Source organism: Heterodontus francisci, chromosome 44 (genome assembly GCF_036365525.1).
Source record: "Heterodontus francisci isolate sHetFra1 chromosome 44, sHetFra1.hap1, whole genome shotgun sequence".
NCBI lineage: Eukaryota > Metazoa > Chordata > Chondrichthyes > Heterodontiformes > Heterodontidae > Heterodontus > Heterodontus francisci.
The window spans coordinates 20420061-20439698 of NC_090414.1; the positions used below are offsets into that span (position 1 = coordinate 20420061).

General features: G+C 47.8%; 1 protein-coding gene across 12 annotated transcripts in view; it reads right to left on the reverse strand.

The window, feature by feature from the left end:
- dnajc4 (DnaJ (Hsp40) homolog, subfamily C, member 4) overlaps nucleotides 1–19638 on the reverse strand; it is an 81857-nt gene that overhangs the window by 62023 nt on the left and 196 nt on the right. For 10 of the 12 annotated variants that reach the window (XR_010970989.1, XR_010970990.1, XM_068021763.1 and 7 more), the window contains exons 2-4: nucleotides 16436–16539; nucleotides 14273–14391; nucleotides 11693–11786 (exon numbers count right to left, since the gene is read on the reverse strand). Coding sequence is in view for 10 of the 12 variants with exons in the window: in XM_068021763.1 (XP_067877864.1) it covers nucleotides 11693–11786; nucleotides 14273–14358 (180 nt within the window). In the remaining 2 variants the exon portion in view is untranslated. Of the gene's footprint in view, nucleotides 1–11692; nucleotides 11787–14272; nucleotides 14392–16435; nucleotides 16540–16631; nucleotides 16687–19638 lie in introns of those variants that run through there. The other 2 variants (XM_068021755.1, XM_068021756.1) reach the window with 2 other exon arrangements.

Below are 19638 nucleotides of genomic sequence, written 5' to 3' on the forward strand. Positions count from 1 at the left end.
GAGTCACCAAACTAGGGCATGTCTCTTTTAAGATAAGTTTCCGTTTTACTCGGTCCCCAGGTATTTGCTATTTCCCAGGTGTATATTTCAGTCAAGTCTGGCAGCTGAGAAACAGCAGTTGGAAGGAGTTGTCCAACTCGAGTTAATGCAGGGACAGGTGAGAAATGAGGAAGAGTCTTATACAGGATACCACTGTGCAGCCTGTCGGACGGTACCTCAATCAGTTAATGCAGACAAATCATTATTTCAAAATTCACCCCATAACACTTCCCCCTCATCCAGCGAAACTGCTTGCTCCGATTATTTATTTAATTGCACACTTCTCAACAGTAATTTGTACATTTGGCTCAATTTTTTGGGTTCTTTTTCAGTTACCCAGAAACCGCTTCAAACACTCCCAGGACAGTGACAGCATGGGGGTTAGATACAGAGTAAAGCTCCCTCTACACTGTCCCTATCAAACACTCCCAGGACAGGTACAGCACGGGGTTAGATACAGAGTAAAGCTCCCTCTACACTGTCCCCATCAAACACTCCCAGGACAGGTACAGCACGGGGGTTAGATACAGAGTAAAGCTCCCGCTACACTGTCCCCATCAAACACTCCCCAGGACAGGGACAGCACGGGGGTTAGATACAGAGTAAGGCTCCCTCTACACTGTCCCCATCAAACACTCCCCAGGACAGGTACAGCACGGGGGTTAGATACAGAGTAAAGTTCCCTCTACACTGTCCCCATCAAACACCCCAGGACAGGTACAGCACGGGGGTTAGATACAGAGTAAAGCTCCCTCTACACTGTCCCCATCAAACACTCCCCAGGACAGGTACAGCACGGGGGTTAGATACAGAGTAAAGCTCCCTCTACACTGTCCCCATCAAACACTCCCAGGACAGGTACAGCACGGGTTAGATACAGAGTAAAGCTCCCTCTACACTGTCCCCATCAAACACTCCCCAGGACAGGTACAGCACGGGGGTTAGATACAGAGTAAAGTTCCCTCTACACTGTCCCCATCAAACACTCCCCAGGACAGGTACAGCACGGGGGTTAGATACAGAGTAAAGCTCCCTCTACACTGTCCCCATCACATACTGCATCGTACAAAGACCAAGAGCAGTGACTCTCTCGAGGGAGTCTTCCCAACGAGTGGACGGTGTTGAATATTTCACCGTGCTCAATCGGGCTGACTTTTATTACATCAGTTCAAGTGCATTAAAGAAACAAGAAAGACAGCACCAACAGGAGAGGTTAAAGCGCTGATGTCAACAGGCCTCGCGCATTTCCGCTTTTGCCTTTTGATTGAATCGCTTCGTTGCGCAACACACGCACGGTCGTACTCTTGTTTTGAAACAACATTTGAAGGAATGCAATTTAATACTTGGGCACATGAATCTGAACATTGAGTGAATGCCAGAGGTAATTACAGTACAAACGGGGCTAAACGTCACAGGCTACAAAACACAAGGAGGAAATCAGGACTAATCATTTTTGACGATGGGGAGAGCTGCTTTTAAAGGGTCCTCCTCCGCCCCTCCGTGCCATTGTGTCCTGAAGATGCTGACTCTTAGTGCAGTGCAGGTCCATGATGCTTTGGTGGTATGAAATTGGACAGCAAGTGATCAATTCAGTCTTCAGTCAACACAGAGACAGATACACACACACACACAGCCCACAAAGACAGACAGACACATACACAGACACCTTCCAGGCATCATTGGACAGTGATCAGGAAGAGGAATAATCGCCGATTCCCTTCCGCTCTCACAGACAGCACAGCCGTGCACTGGGAATGTCAGCCTAGGCCTTTGTGACACAAACGGGCTCCATAGCTGAAAGCGTGCAGGCGTGAATGATCCCAGGAGCTGTCCGGATACTAAATTACCGCTCCCACACTGTGTTGGGCCCTCACGACCGCAGGGCTTGCTGCTGAAAAGATGTCTTGTCACTAGTTTACAGATTTGAGAGAACATCTGCATAGTTAACACTCCTTTGGGTCCGCTGCTTTACTTTTGTGTGGGGGGTACTGCTAAGGTCATTGGGAGAAATGGCTAAGGAGGAGGCATTGAACCTAACAGAGCCTGCAGATTAATTAACTTGCAAAGCTTTCATAGCTGTTTGCGTTCTCCTGACGAAGGAACATGACATGTTATGGTCTTGAATGACCTTCTCCATCACCTCTGAGTTCAGCAAATTGCCTCAGATACTCCCTCTGTGTGCCTGAGAGGGAGGAGGCCCTAACTACAACACAGGCCTCTCGGCCTTTATCAGCATCAGCCATCAACCCTCACTGAAGCAGCCTGCACACAGGCATCTGTCGGGCTTTTCAGACGCGCGCACAGATTGCCAAACACAAAGAAGCCATCCGCAACAAAAGAAAAGCCCTTTTCTTTGGCGAGGTTACCATCCTGCTCTGCTCTGGTGTTCCAGCAGGGAACGCAGGACGCTCCCAGTGCCTGTCCTGAGGGAGTGCTGCACTGTTGGAGGTGCCGTCTTTTGGATGAGACGTTAAACCGAGGCCCCGTCTGCCCCTTTTGGGTGGCTGTAAAAGATCCCACGGCCACTATTGGAGGAAGAGCAGGGGGGAGATTCCCCCACCCCCACAGATGTCCTGGGGCCAATATTTATCCCTCAACCAACATCACTAAAAACAGATGATTCGGGTCATTATCACATTGCTATTTGTGGGATCTTGCTGTGCACAAATTGGCTGCCGCGTTTCCCACATTACAACAGGTGGCCGCACTTCAAAAAAAGACGTCATTGTCTGAGGCGCTTTGGGATGTCCCGAGGTGGTGAAAGGTGTTATAGAAATGCAAGTCTTTCTTTCTTACCGACTTACTCTGGAGGTACAGGAGAGACGGTACCCCACTGTGAGCGAGGGGCCCCTCCCATAATCAGTGGACATTTAGCTCTGAAATGGCCAAGAGCCATGCCGTCCCAGCTATCAGTGAAAGAGGCTACCCAGATACTGTCACGTCGTCTCTCACTATCCAGGTAGGTGAGTGTGTGTGTGTGTGTGTGTGAACTCAGGAGGAGTTCATCCCTCGAAGGGTTAAGTGACACCCACTGTGAACTAATAATCGTATTTTCCTTTTCACAGGAATTCCATCTAGTTAAGTGATCTGATGCAAGACGCCAGGCTCACAAGCCCTGAAAACGTTCTGTTGTTGTTTCAGGCCACATGTTAACACACAGATGTACCTCATTTCATTCTCATAAAACTGCAGAATGCAGCCCTCGGCTTGTTTTCCTTCCACAATCGAATGCTGACATTTAAAAAACGCTTGCCGGTGCCTCAGTCCTTTGAACTGAGCTGCCTTGATTCACGTCGTGACAAGGGAGTGCAGCCACTATCTGCTGCTGCAAATCAGAAGCCCTCAGTGAGGCACTGGGACAGGAACAATGATCCTCCATAACCAGGCTGAATATCCTAAATGACCATTTCAAAGAAGGCGCAGATAAGATTTCATAACATGCCCAACCTGCTCTCTCAGATTATCTCCTGCTTCTTCGATGCAGACTGTGAGGGCGCAGCGAGGTTGCACTTTTAAAATATTTCACTTTTTTAACCCAGCTTGCAAATCCTCCTCCCTAACTCGGCCATTTCTTTTACGTTTCACTGATGATGGCAAATTACTGGCACCGACAAGCGGTAAGACAACACGGCTCGCAGAATGCACAGGGGAGCTGGCAGGGGCAGTTCGATGCGGAGAAATGTGAATGAGCACAATTTTGAGGACGAGAAAGATAAAAGGAAGCATTAAATGGTAAGGAGTGTTGGAACAGAGGGCACTAGTTACATCGAGTCTGAAGTGAACTGGAAACACTGCATTTCCATAGCACCTTTCACAACCTCAGGACGTCCCAAAGCGCTTTACAGCCAATGAAGTACTTTTGAAGTGCAGTCACTGTTGGAGGAACAGCAGCCAATTTGCGCACAGCAAGATCCCACAACCAGCAACGTGATAATGACCCAGATCATTTGTTTTTTTAGCGATGTTGGTTGGGGGATAAATATCGGCCCCAGGACACCGGGGAGAACTCCCTGCTGTTCTTCTAACAATAGTGGCCATGGGATCCTTTACACTCACCTGAGGGGGGGCAGACGGGGGCCTCGGTTTAACGTCTCATCCAAAAGACAGCACCTCTGACGGTGCAGCACTCTCACAGCACTGGCACTGGCAGTATCGGCCTGGATTATGGTCTCAGGGCTCTGCAGTAGGCCCCGAACCTACAAGCTTCTCACTCAGAGGTGGGAGATTGACCCACTGGAAGGACATGAGACTCGTGGAAAGGCTACGCAATAAGGTTCACGACAGCAGTGAAATGTTACGACTCGGAGAAAGATGTGAACAGAGGAGCTTTTATCACCGGAACAAAGGAGGTCGCGAAGGGGAACCAATAGCGATATCCAAAATTGAGAGAGAGAGACTGTTTGCACCGGTTGGGAAATTATTAATAAGAGGTTTCAAACTCAGGATTAACACTGGAAAAGCAAAGGTTAAAAGAACACAAAAAGGGTTCTTAGGATGTGGACTGCTGCACTGCAAGTGGCTATTGAGGTAGAAAGTAGATAGGTCTAGCTGAACAGCCAGGTCCAGCACAGCTCCAACGGGCCGAATGGCATCCTTCTGTACCTCCCATGATTCGAGAACTTCATTAAGCTTCCTGGCCGCTTACTGAGCTCGAGTGTCGTGACGCAGCATCATATTACTCCGCCAAGCATTCAGCTGTATTTTCTACTCCTCGTAGAATGCCACATTACGGAGGCCATTCAGCCCATCATGCCTGTGCTGGCTCTTTGAAAGAGCTATCCATTAATTCAAACCCTTCCCCCACCCCGGCTCTTTCCCCATGGCCCTGTAAATGTTTCCATTTCAAGTATTTATCCAATTCCCTTTTGAAAGTTACTATTGAATCTGCTTCCGCTACCCATCTCCCCCTCTGCTTTCTTTGCCAATTATCTTAGTCTGTGTTCCTCTGGTTACTGACCTATGGAAAATGTTTCTCTTTATTTACGCTCTCAAAACCCTTCGTAATTTTGAACAGCAAACGCATTTTCAATTACAAAAGAACCAGCAGCAGGCCATTCGGTCCCTCGAGCCTGATCTGCCATATAATGAGATCATGGCAGACCTCTCACCACAACTCCACTTTCCCGCCACATCCCTCGATTCCAAAAGATGTCCAAAAATTAAAAAACCGCCACTGCCAAAGTACTTTATAAAAGTGCGACTTCCTTCATATGGTACAGAATGCCAGTGGAGCACAACCTTTTAAGTTCACTCCCACCACGTGGAACTCCGATCCCTGCATCAAAACTGTCCATGTTCTTCCGCTCGAATGCTCACCAAACCAAATCCCGTCCTGCTGCCAAATGTCACTTAGTGACAGCCCGATACGGGAGAGGTTTTTAATCACTCTTGTGCAAAAATATCGCCTTCTGGAGCATATTTTCTGTTTAGACTGAATGATGATTGATTAATCAGGCTGCAACACAAAGATCTGCAAATTGGCCAGTTTTATCTGGAGTTTATAGTAAACCCAATCCAAGCATAACATTCCTCTGCAAACGAGTTGGGCATTTATCAGGATTGAGCGGTTATTATACAGTCTGTAAACACACTGAATTTTACAATTTGCAGCTTACTGTTAGCCAACAGATTAAAAGATGCATTCTGTACCAAAGTCGTTTGCAGTTGGAGTGCAGATAGTGCAAAAGGCAGTTGACGTATCTGACTTTAAAAGCGGTTTGGATGACCGTGCATTGTCCTGTCACCGGACTAGCTGCTGTCCCTGGTCAGTGCTCTGCTCTCAGCCAGCAGCTCTGAGGGGTGCGCTACATCGCAGCATGCTTGGAGGACTGCGCACAGTTCTGTTTCTACAGAAAAGGACAGAGAGATACTGGAGAAGGTGCAAAAATCATTTGCAAGGATGAGAGAACTGAGAAGTTATGCTCTTTTCTCTGGAAAAGCGAAGGCTGAAGGGTGGGGGGGGGAGCTGGGGGGGTGACCTGATGGAGGGCTTTAAGATGATGAAAGGATTTGATAGGGTAGATATAGAGAAGATGTTTCCACTTGTAGAGGGAGACCAGAACTCGGGGCCATCAATATAAGACAGTCACTAATAAATCCAATGGGGAATTCAGGAGAAACTCCTTTCCCCGGAGAGTGGGGAGAAAGTGGAACTCGCTACCACGGGGAGTGGTTGAGGTGAATAGTATCGATACATTGAAGGGGAAGCTGGATAAACACATGAGGGAGAAAGGAATAGAAGGATATGGTGATAGGGGGGGGAGGCTCGTGTGGAGCAGAAACACCAGCACGGAGCAGATGGGCCGAATGGCCGGTTTCTGTGCTGTACATTCTGTGCAGTAAGCACGGATGAGAGGAGACGGAATTCCTACTGCGAGTTCACATGCGAATGCTGGACGAGGCCATTCTCCTGCACTGCGAGTCCAGCAACACTCAGTACCCAGGAGCACGTGCATGCACAAAATCTATCGGTAATGATATTTAAAATTATTAACTGGAAGTTAGTGCTTTGTTTTTCAAACAAATCCTTCAGGAGAAAGTCATTGTAGAGCCATCTGCTGGAGTAATAATTTAAAATTCAAGACTGCAGCAGCAGCAAGCTTGGCGTGAAAGGTCCTGACTGTGAATGCTACTTGTGTTAGCACTGAGATTACAGTAGTTAGGGGGCGGTAAAAGGGAACCGCACTCGTGACGAAAAAAACACGCAACTTACTCAGATCTTTGAAGGGTTCAGGAACCACAGAACGAGTTGGGCACCATGAGTAAGCAAGTGGGATGATGGTAGATGCGACTCAATGCAGGCAGGTATAAAATAACACATTTAAGCAGGAACGCACTGGCAATGTTAGTATCCCGGGAATGGTGGCGGAATAGTTACAGAGTGGTAAATAACAAAACAAATCAAATACGGAAACTTTGTGGCCACAACAGTGGAATAGAAGTGGGAGAGGGTCACGTTGAAACTGCCGAATCCTCTGGTCAGACCACATGCTGGGTACGGCACTCCGTTCTGGTGAGCAAGAGACGAGAGCAAACTGTGAAGTCCCAGAAGTGGTTTGGAGGAGAGCCTAGAAATAGCAGGATTACTGAGGAAAGCAGAGAGGAACACGGAAGGAGGTGGCTGACAGCTGACAGTATGGAGGTGTATGTGGTCCCACTGGGACTGTGTTTTCCCCACTTCCTAATACAGGGGCACTGAGTTTTTAACCCAGACGCAACACTGAACTCATCATGGGCTGTGGATCTCACCACGGAGCCATCAGGTATCACCCAACAAAAGCACAAAAAAAAAAATGGACCTTCATTTCTATAGCGCCTTTCACAACTTCAGGGCAACCCAAAGCGCTTCATAGCCAATACTTTATGAAGTGTGGTCACTGTTATAATTTAGGAAACGCAGCAGCCAATTTGCGCACAGCAAGATCACGCTGTGATAAGCCGACCATCTGTTTTTGTGATGTTGCCTGAAGGATAAATATTGACCAGGACACTGGGGGGAATTCCCCTGCTCTTGTTCCAATAGTGGGATCCATGACGCCCACCCGAGAGGGCGAATGGGGGCCTCGGTTTAACATTTTATCTGAAAGGCGGCACCTCCGACCGTGCAGCATTCCCTCAGTACTGGCGCTGGGAGTGGGTTTTGAGGATTTTTGTCCTCGGCCTGTGACCTTCTGAGTCCCAGACAGCAGTGCTACTCACTCACCCACAGCTAACACCGTGAAGACAAGGTCACTCCCAAGGTCACCTTTCTGTGTTCCCCGCTCGGCTGCAGAAGTCCGAGCTCTGGGTTTTGGAACTCGAGCGGTGGCTGGAGTCACTGTGGTGCATCCGCGAGGCTGAGAACTACGTGTAACCCCCAAAATCCAGGCTGACACTCCAGTGCCTGTACTGAGGGAGTGCTGCACTGTTGGAGGTGCCACCTTTCGGATGGGATGTTTAATCAAGGCCCCCATCACTCTGACACACACACACACATCTATATAGTTAGAAAGACACAAACTTTCAAAGATTTTTGAAAAGCGCAAGTCTCGGAATAGCCTGATCAACTGGTTCCAGAAAGTTGCCATGGAAACAGGCTGCAATCTGATTGAAAGGCCGAGCACGCCTCAGCCTGTTAGTTGTGGATTTGGGATTGCTCAACAGTGAGGCACCTCATCAGGAGTGTCCTGATGGCTTCACAATGCAGAGTGAACTCAACCCCAACAATCACAACGCGACTCGAGCAGCTCTGGGCACAGAGTGGTAATACATACCGCCCCGGGCTTGCCCAGGCCCCATCTCAGCGACCAGAGGACAACTGCTTTTTTTAAAGGGTGGGGAAAGGTTGGATCACAGCGTGGCTCCATTTAGTGACACCACGCGGGCCAGAATGGAGATGATTGGGTGATTCCTCCCTCGGTCACGGCTGGAGCCCGCACCGCTGTAAATGATGAATTGATTTTACGCACCCAATCTGTATTATGCACTGACTGGAGAAATGACCCTGCTTTTATTGGGAGACTTTGCTGTAGTTCGTCGAGACTCTGTTTAAACAGATTCTGCTCTAAGTTCTGCCCTGCGTCCCGTGCCACCTAAAAATTAGAGCCAGACCTTTCGGGAGTGAAATTAGGAAACACTTCGACATGAAGCAGAAATTTGGAACTCTCTTCCACAAACGGCAATTGATACTTGATCAATTGTTAATTTTAGATCTAAGATTGGGAGATATTTTTCTAGCCAAAAGTACTGAGGGATATGGGGCTAAGGCGGGTAAATGGAGTCCGGTCACAGATCAGCCAAGATCTCATTAAAGGCTTGAGGGGCCGAATGGCCTCCTCCTGTTCCTGTCTTCCTCTCAGCCAAGATGCTGTACAACACAGGAAGAAAGTGCCTCCAAAGGAGGGAGCAATTACCAGCCGTCAGATGGAAGAAGACTCCCCTCCATCTTGTAGAATGCGACACAGACCTGCAAAGCTACTGCGGGTGACTGCGCTTCCATTACTTCCCAGCTAACAGACAGGACCACCACTGCACACACCATCGGGGATGGACATCAATGAAAAGCAGGGTTCTAAACTAGCAAAGAAGAGTACTAACCATTTTAGCGATAACAGTACAGAAAACCTGCTGGCTCCTGCCGCCAAAGGGAATTCTTTCAGAGCAAACTATAATTAACTGCCTGCACACTGAGGTGAGAGTCACTGGGCACAATCATAGCGGGAGGAAAAAGAAAGAGGAAAAGTTGCACGAAATTAAACCACAATTCTGACACCGACATCCTTCATTATGAAGGGACTGATTAAGGCCTCTGCTGTCAATGACAATCGCCATTTGCCTTCAAATTAATTTTGACAACAAACCAGAAGGGATAGCCAGCGGGAAAAGTAACACGGGAGTCAGAATGGAAGATGAGAAGAACTTTTTTTAACGCAGCGAGTTGTTGTGATCTGGAACGCGCTGCCTGAAAGGGCGGTGGAAGCAGATTCAATCGTAACTTTCAAAAGGCAATTCGCTATGTAGTCGAAAAGTTACATTTTTCTGGACTATGGGAAGAGGGCAGGGGGGGAGTGAGAGTAATTGGTTAGCTCTTTCAAAGACCCAGCACAGGAGCGATGGGCCAAATGGCCTCCTTGTGCGCAGCAAGATTTGATGATTCAATGTCAGTCAGCATCTGTGGAGAGAATGTTCCGTGCTTGGTCCCCCTTCAGTTAAGGCCCGAAATGTAGACAATATTCCTTCTCTCCACAGGATTTTTTTTCCATCGTATTCCCAGCACAGAAACAGGCCATTCGTCCCATCTGCTCCGTGCTGGTGTTTCTGCTCCATGAGCCTCCTCCCACCCTCTCACCCGATCACCTTTTTCTTCTATTTCCTTTCTCCCTCGTGTATCTCCCTCTGTTAAATGTATCGATACTATTCACCTCAATCACTCCCTGTGGTAGTGAGTTCCACATTCTCCCCACTCTCATAATCTTAAAGACTTCTATAAAGTCACCCCTCAGCCTTCTCTTTTCTAGAGAAAACCAGCCCCAGCCACTTCAATCTTTCCTGATGGGAATAACCTCTCAGTTCTGGGATCATTCTAATAAACCTTATTTGCACTTTCTCCGGTGCCTCGATCTCCTTTTTTATAATACGGAGAGCAGAACTGTTCACAGTCACTCCGAGTGCGGTCTAACCAAGGTTCGATACAAGTTTAACATAACTTCTCTGCTTCTCAATTCTATCCCTGTATCCCTATCCCTGGTTTGCTTTTTTAAGGCCTTATTAACTTGTGTTGTTACTTTTAGTGATTTGTGTATCTGTATCCCCAGATCCCTCTGTTCCTCCACCCCGTTTAGACTCTCATTATCCAAACTGTATCTGACCTCCCGATTCTTCCCATTAAAATGCACCACCTCACAGTTACTGCTTAGTATGTACTGAGCAGAGATTTAACCAACACACTGATGCAAGCTACAGAGGGATAGTGGGGAGTGAATATACATTGGAATTCTTGGATGTATGAGCTCTGAGAAGGTCAAACAATTGATATCACCATCCAAAGCACGTGGTAGGGCCTTGTTTATTTAAAAGCACACTGGGGCTACCTTTACAACCCCAGTGGCAACGTGCAGAGCCCGGATACTGGGAGGCTCGAGCTTCACCATCATTCCTCTGCATACCTATGGTAGGTGTTTATTATCACGATATCCCTTTGCAGTCCCATAGCAAGCCTGATGAGACAAGCTGGAGGTCAAGAGCTCTAGAATGACATAGACAGAACAAAGTCGGCGATTACACCCTCAGTCTCCCGCCTGAGAAATGCCTGGTTTCGATTTGGCACTTCCCTACCATGGTAAAGTTAACAGAAGGAACTGGCTACAAAGAGTATGGTGTACAGTGTCTCTGCTTTTGTATTTATCCAGACGTTATAGAATCACAGAATTGTACAGTACAGAAGGAGGCCATTCAGCCCATCGTGCTGCCTCTTTGCTAATGGGAGTGAGAATAGGTCACCTGTCACACATCTTTGCAGACGTCTTTTTAATAGCCAGCCACCCAGAGGGTAAGCATGGCATCAGGCGGGACTGCTCTTTCCTTGGGGGTAAGCAACTTTCTCCTCCGCAACTCGCCAACAGCATTGCAGGCAAGATCACAGTCGCACCATGGCCGCATGTGCAGGTCCAAACACCCACCTTCCCAGTCCACAACAGACTCACGCTTCTACATAACATGCTGTCTTCAACGATAACTTGCACTTATATAGCGCCTGCAACGTCTTAAAACATCCCAAGCATTTCCACAGGGGCATCGCCCAACAGAATCGGGCACCGAACCACAGGACGAGGTTAACAGTGTGAGAAATCAGAGCAGGTCGAGGCCATTCGGCCCCTCAAGCCTGCCCCCGCCCCTCAGTAAGATCCATGGCTGATCTTCTACTTCAACTCCACTCTCCTGCACAATCCCCATATCGTGCGATTCCCTCGGTGCCCAAAAAAAATCTCTCGATCTCAGTCTTGAATATACACAATGACTGACCAAAGTGGTCAACTCAATCAGAAGGCAGCAAATTACTTGTACATTTCAGGCTTCAGGTTGGCGATGTGCCTGTCGTCAAAACTTTCCTCTGCAGTTACCACTAAGCGGCACATGGGACACACACAACATCGACCTACATACAGGTTTGGCCTACCTTCTTTGACTGGTCGAGGAAAGCCTGCTTGATCTGTTCGAGCGTTGCATCTGGTTTGATCCCGAGGACGCGGTAGTAATTGCTACCACTAAACCTGGTCAAGACAGAAGATGAGTGCAGTGTTGGTTACCACAGTTTGCCACTGCCTGATTCTACAAGAAGGGTCGGGCAACGGGCTGGGCACTCCAACCCGGGTGTTGGCCGCAGAGGGCGAGGTCTCCCGCCCAAGTCCCACCAATATACGACATTTCTACTCTGGCACGGCAAGGACCCAAGTGCTGTCCCCCTTAAACATCTCTTGACTGGCTGGCTTCACAGCAGTTTGCCTAAGATCTGGGAGCTGTAGAAAGCGTGGAACACAGGCACAGAGTTGAGACCGCGATCGATAAGCCGCCAAATGGTTCATGGCGAGACAAGGGGCTCCCGTCTCGAATTGCTGCCCCTTGTGGACTTCGCTGAGAGGTGCGACAACAGGTCACAATGGGCTCGGGCGATAGTAAAAGCGCAGTCGGCAGATTCTTGATCCTGAAAGAATTGTTAGGGTAGATGGAAGCTTTTTCCACTGCTGGGGGGAGTCTAGGACAAGGGGACATTAACTTAAAGTCAGGGCCAGGCCATTCAGAAGAGAAGTTAGGGAACACTCCTGAATGCAAAGGGTGCGGAAGTGTGGAACTTGTTCTCAAAAGGCAGCATGCACTGGGCTCGATCAGTTATTTAAATGAGAGTGATAGATTTTTGGATAGCCAAGGGAATGAAGGTATATGGAGCCGAGGCAGCTGATTGGAGTTAGGGTATTGGATCAGCCATAATCTCACTGGATGGTGGAACAGGTTCGAGGGGCTGAATGGCCTTTGCCAAGGAGACCAACCCCAGCTTCTCCAAAGTAGCTAAAATCCCCCATCCCTGGAACCATTCAGGTAAATCTCCTCCGCACCCTCTCATGGACCCTCACATCCTTTCTAAAGTGTGGTGACCAGAGCTGGACACAATACGCCAGCTGGGGCCTAACCAGAGCTTTCTAAAGGTTCAGCATAACTTCCCTGCTTTTGTACTCAACGCTGCCATTCAGTTAGATCTCGGCTGTTCTGTATCTGTTTCAGTACCCTTAAAAACCCTTGCCTGACAAAAGCCTATCAATCTCAATTTGGAAATTGTCTTTTGAATTCTGATGGAAGAATGCGCACACACACATGCGGTGGACGCTGTAAAGGTCTTTGCTTGCTCCGAGCGTTTCTGCTAAGCCTCTTGGGTCCCGCCAAAGGGCTGGAAATGTCTCCCCCATGACATACTGCGGGCTTGTGCACTTCCACAAGATCGTCATTGTTTGGAGGTTCCACCAATGCATACTTGAAATGCTTTTTCCGTGATGAATCTTCAGCCTGTTGGCTCGGATATACTGCTTGCCCTCTGGAGTGTTTGAATACATAGTTCAGCTACAATGGGCTGCAGGAGGACCCATGTAAATTTCCAGTTTTCCACAGATCAGTGTCCCACGAACTGAGCATAATGTTCACGAGGAAATAAGTAAAGCACGGACATTGTTTCAAATCTTTTTGATTCAAACAAACTCTCAGTAAAATGGCAGGAGGTGGATTTCCATCCATAACCTATAAATCTTCACATAAGAAATAGGGGTAGGCCATTCGGCCCTTCATGGATGCTTCCCCCATTCTTGGCTGATCTTCTACCTCAATTCCACCTTCCCGCACTATCCCCACATCCCTTAATTGAGAGAGCCACGACCAGCTTTGCCGGAATGAAGGAAGCATTGACATCAAAGAAACTGAACCTGGATCTTAGGAAAAGAATGCTGAGGTGCGACATCTCGGCATCTATGTTACATGCCTCGGAGACATGGACGACAAGCGAAGAGACTGTTGACAAGCTGAATGCATTCGAGATGTGGACATATCGGAGGATGTTCCGCGGATCCTACACAGACAGGAAGACTAATGAGGACGTGCTGGAAATGGCTGCATAAGATTGAAGAGACGCAGCAGAAGGTAGACAGAGACAATTATTGGAAGGAAAGGACGACGCAAAACGTAGGGGAGGGAAGCAGAGAAGAAAATGGATGATGGATATAATGGACTGGATGTTGACCTGTGCGAAATGCATAAGCACAGGAGAGACAGCGGTGGGGATCCACGGCAGTCAACCTTCTGGGGAGATGATACCAACGAGAACCGGAGAAAAACCCCCCAAAAATCTTGAATTTACTCAACGGCGGAGCTCTCTGGGGTAGAGAATTCCACAGATTCACAACCCTCCGAGTGAAGAAATTTCTCCTCATCTCAGTCCTTAATGGCTGACTCCTTATCCCAAGTCCGAATTCTAGACTCTCCAGCCAGGCAGAAACATCCTCTCAGCATCTACCCTTAAGAATTTGATATGTTTCAATGTGATCACCTCTCACCCATCTAAATTCTCAGGAATATAGGCCTAGTCCACACTATCTATCCTCACAGGATGAATCTCTCACCCTGGGAATCACGTTGAGCTAATACACTGCCTCTACCACACTCTCCGTTTAGCACTTCTAAACAGTGGCCGTGATGAAGCCGGGAGACTGTGACTCACCTGAGCAGTGCCGTGGAGAAGCCCCTGCAGAACAAGTTGCACCACAGGCAGTACTTGCCAGCTAAGGCCTGGGCATCCAGCAGCATGTCACACAGTCACTCCAGGGGCTCGCTCCTACCCTGCGTTTAATAGAAAAACAACGGAAATACTCAATAAGTAGAATGTGGAGCTCGCTGTGCATATTGCACAGATACATTTATAGAGAAGCTAGATAAGGGCAGGAGGGAGAAGGGTTATGCTGAGGGGCTGAGATGAAGTAGGATGGAGGATAAACACCAGCATGGACCAAGTGGGCCGAATGGCCAGTTGTTGTGCTGTTAGTTGGTACATGATAGGTGTTCCTCTGCAGGTTATCGACAATACAATAACTACAGGGTAATACATTTCAACTTATTCTGCATTCTGAACCCTGAAGAGTATCATTGTCACACAGTGCAGCACTCCCTCAGCCAATGGGAACAGATTTTCTTTGCCTCCCTTATCTTAGAGAGAAACAAATTGTGAGTGAGAGTGCTGTCGCGTCTGATACACAGAGGATTAACCTCCCGTTTGATCGACAGAGCTTTTGCACCATACTCGGAGTACATATTCCATTTCATTACAACAAGGAACAAAGGATTTAATATCGGCAGTTGTTTCACAATGAGTAAGGGTGGTGCACACAAGGAAATAAATTTCACTAGCTTCTATGGCATGGGGAGGAGACAGAGAAATGCAAAACCAAGATACAGGAGTCTCTATTAACTTTCCACATTTACAGTCATAGAGTTATACAGCACAGAAACAGGCCCTTCGGCCCATCGTGTCTGTGCCGGCCATCAAGCACCTATCTATTCTAACCCCATTTCCCAGCACTTGGCCCAGAGCCTATATCGTCCTGTAATCTAAGGCTTTCCTCCTCACTATTTACGACACCACCAATTTTCGTGTCATCTGCGAACTTACTGATCATACCTCCTATATTCACGTCTAAATCATTAATGTACACTACAAACAGCAAGGGTCCCAGCACCGATCCCTGCGGTACACCACTGGTCACAGGCTTCCACTCGCAAAAACAACCCTCGACCATCACCCTCTGCCTCCTGCCACTAAGCCAATTTTGGATCCAATTTGCCAAATTGCCCTGGATCCCATGGGCTCTTACCTTCTTAACCAATCTCCCATGTGGGACCTTTACAAAAGCCTCCTATGTTAAAAGGCAGTCGATTCAGTAATCTATAATCACAGTATCAATGAGTTTATAAAGATTAATGGATACCGGACAATAATTATAGAGTATTAAATACCTCGGAACACAATAAATCAAAGGAACAAGAAATCTAAATGTGTAAATTACCCTCTGCAGAGTGTGATTCTATAACCATTAATCCCCTAACCGAACAAAAATCTATCAAACTCAGTTTTGACGTTTTCAAATGCCTTGACAGCTCTTTTGGGGAGGGGAAGACATCCAGATTTCCACTCCCCTTTGGATGAGGAAGTGTTTCCTGACATCACCCCTGAACGGCCTGGCTCGAATTATATTAAGCCCCCTTGTTTTGGACTCACCCACCCTCTCCCCCCCCCCCTCAATGAAGGATATCTCTATCGACCCTATCAACACCTATAATCAGTGCAAAACTGTGGATGCAACAGCGAGGGGCCGCGAATCTCCATCTGTTTCCACAGTCAAACGGCTGACAAAACTTCACCCATTTGTCAAAGATGGTAATGATTAAACGTACGCTTTGCTGCCAGCACTCATACTGGTATCACTTTGATTACAGTGTTGGCCGTCTCTGTAAGCAGCACAAGACCAACAAATGCTGCTTTACTTGTGACAGACAGGGTTGGACGGCGGAGTGCAGGGGCAGAAACAGACAAATATAAACTGCAACGAGCCACAGCTGGAGCTGAACTTGGGGTTTTACGCACACCCCACCCCCATACCACTTGGGGTCACGGGTCCCAGTGGACCATCTGCCTCACGTTAAGGGCTCCCTGATATCCTTAAGGTTTCCTATAGGCCACTGCGGGACGCGCAATTCACTTTGAAAACAAACAGGTGTTTTTTTTTAAGATATAAAAATGCGGCAAATGAAATGGATGCGGCTCATTGTAAATTATGGTCTCCAGTCCCTCCCCAGTTGGGAGTTAATGACATGAAATCTGTGTACTCACCCCAGTGAAAGAGGAGTAATGTATCTGTTTAAGTAGGAATCCGACAGGGAAAGTCCTTCGAGCCGAGTTAGTCTCCTGGTTTTTCCTGGTGGAGTCCTACTTCTCTGCAACAACAACAAAAAAAAACAAGAGTGATTGATGTTGTGAGGGGCAGGGAGAAAGCGGAGCAATTAGGTTTTACGAGGACTTAACTTACAGGCAGTTTCACCAGGCTTTGCCTTTTAGGTCACAAATGCACACAGTGCCTTTAATGTCGTAAAACGTTCCAAGGGCTGTACACCTATACGCACACTTCTTCTTTTTTATAAATGTATTTTAACTTTCCCTTCCCAGAGATGGTGGTTTGACAAGATTACTTCCACTATCTTGTCAACTTTGGGATCGTCCCCACGTGAACCAATCTGGACATTGGTGTAGGGTGTGTGGGGGAATGTGTAATTACAGTCAAACCTAATTCTGTCCTTTTTTTAAACAGATGTCACAGGTTGGCAGTCGGGAGCTGGAGCGCAGAATGACTTATCCCCTCCCTACCGCAGTGAGTGTTGCATTTAACAGCAGCTTTTGGGGAACTCAAGTGCAAACTGTTTACAAGTTTCTGATGTTTAATAAAAAAACTATTGGAGAACGTCCATGTATGTAGGTATCGAACAATTAATTCAAATTATTTTCATTCAGCTTCAGCTAGTAGAGGACTAATATTTAAAACCCTACAGGTATAGTCACTGTTGCTATGTGGGACACAAGGACAGGAGAGGGTGTGACACCCTTAACCAGTGCCAACTACACGAATAGCTGGTACTACAAGCAGTGTAATAGGTTTGACCATGAGGGTTTGCAATGACGCACGTGTCTCATATACCCAAGTTAATATCAGATATAGCAAATTAATTCTGTTATGGATTATTGTTTTCAACATTCAAAACATTTTCAATTTGCAGAACAGCGAGAGAATCACATTCAAGAGCTTAAGTGACCTAACAGCAGTCTTTAAAAATCATGAACAGATTTAAGAGGGTAGATGTAGAGGGGATGTTTCCATTGTGGGGGAAGTCCAGAACCAGGGGCCCGATCAATATGAGAAGGTCACTCATAAATCCAATTAGGGAATTCAGCAGAAACCTCTTTAGTGGGGAGAATGTGAAAGAATGAAGGGTTTGCAACTATTCACGACATCCCAACGGACTTTACAACCAAAGGAGGACTTTCTGAAGTGCAGTCACTGTTGGAACGGAGGAAACCCAGCAGCCAGTGTGTGCACAGCAAGATCCCACAAACAGCAAATGTCGCAACAACCAGATAATCTGTCTTTGTGATGTTGGTTGAGGGATAAATATTGGCTCCAGGGCACCGGGGACAACTCCCTCCCCGCACCCCCGGCTCTTCTTCCAATAACAGCCGTGGGATCTTTTACATCCACCTGAGAAGGCAGACGGGGGCCTCAGTTTAACGTCTCATCCAGAAGACGGCACCTCTGACAGTGCTGCGCTCCCTCAGTACTGGCGCTGGGAGTGTCGGCAGCCTCGGGTTTTGCACTTAAGTCTCTGGAGTGGAACCCGAACCCACAAACTTCGAACCCATAGGCCAGACATTACCTGGCGTAGCCGCGGCAAATAGCACAGATGCCTTTCAGTGTCACCAGCCAAGGACTCAAAAGCTCACCACCTATCAAGCAGGCTCAGAGTGCCTGAGAGATTACCCAAATCGAATAGTACGTGACATAATGTGAACTCGAGGAAGCAGGGGGGGAGGGGGATTCACATCTGTGTCATTGTTACCGCAAGTTTACTCAAACACCACGCTCCCAAAAAATACCAATTCAGAATTAAATGTGCAGAAGATAGCCTACTGCCCCTGAAGCCAGTATCTGTTGTGAGGGGAGCAGGATGACGCCACCCCTGCTGAGTTTTCTGATCAGTGAAAATTGGAGTTTCGTTCACCGCTGTTCGAATGCTTAGTATTAGGCTGCATACAGTAGCATCACAGGCCCCGCCTGGAGACCGCACCGCAGACTGGGATTGATTTTACGTTCATGATTTGCATCTTTGTGCTATCCTCCACTGACTGCATTTTGCTGGAGAAATAACCCTGCTCTTATCAGGAGACTTTGCTGTAGTTTCGGTCATGAGCTCCGCTTGCTGCAGTTTGTCGGGGCTCTGCTTGAATAGACTCTGTTGGCTGATAGCTCCACCAGCAGTCCCTCAGACTGACACAGTGGTGTCAAGCACTCCCTCGGAAATCAAGTCGAGTGTTACAGATCCCGGCAACTCTCTGAGTGAAAAGGCTCTCACCTCCCGTCTGTATTTATTTTTGCCAATGATTTTAAATCTGGGACCTCTGATTGCTGACGCACAAGTCAGAGGGAATAGATTTTACTCCATTAAAGCCTCGCATCATCTCGAAAATCTCGATTAAGTCGTCTCTTATCTTTTCTGTGCCAAGAACCTTTCCATGCTCTCCTCATAGCTATGTCCTAGCCAAAACTTTATCCCTCAACCCAACACTACCATAACAGATGAACTGGTCATTTATCCAATCACTACTTGTGTGAGCCTGGTTGTAGGTAAACTGACTGTCGCAAACCCCAAGTAATAGTGAATACACTTCAAACTGCCCTTCTTCGAAATAGTGTCATAGGGACTTTTACATCCCCCCTAAGGGGGCAGACAGGGGGGGGGAAAGGGTTCAATTTAACGTTTCACCAGAAAGACAGCACCTCCGACAGTGCAGTGCTCCCTCAGCACTGGAGCTGGGTGTGTCAGCCTGGACTTCAGTGCTCAAATCCTGGAGCGGGACTCAAACCCACGACCTTAGGGACATCACGAGGTGGCGAAAGGCCATGCCCCCGGTGCAAATGCCCCCTTTCGCCGGAGGGTCAGTCCGGGCTCTGGCCTCATGCCATCGTGCAGCTATGGCAAGCCGAGCTGGCATTCAGCGAACACCATCTGGAGGGATTTTCAGGATCCATGCACGGACGGCTCGTCCTTGTTTAAAAGTGACCTAATTTAAACATGTCCCATATAAAACCTGGCTCCATAGACTGGCAGTGTGTGTATGTGAGAGGAGGATTCTCTTGCTCCATGCCTGTGCTGTCCTTGAGGTGCAGCCCCGGCAGAGAGGCAAGAGAGGGCATGAATAAATGTTGTGGCCAAAAACAAAATGGAAGGTGACAGGCACCTCCCCTTTAAGGAGGAAGCCAGCCCCTG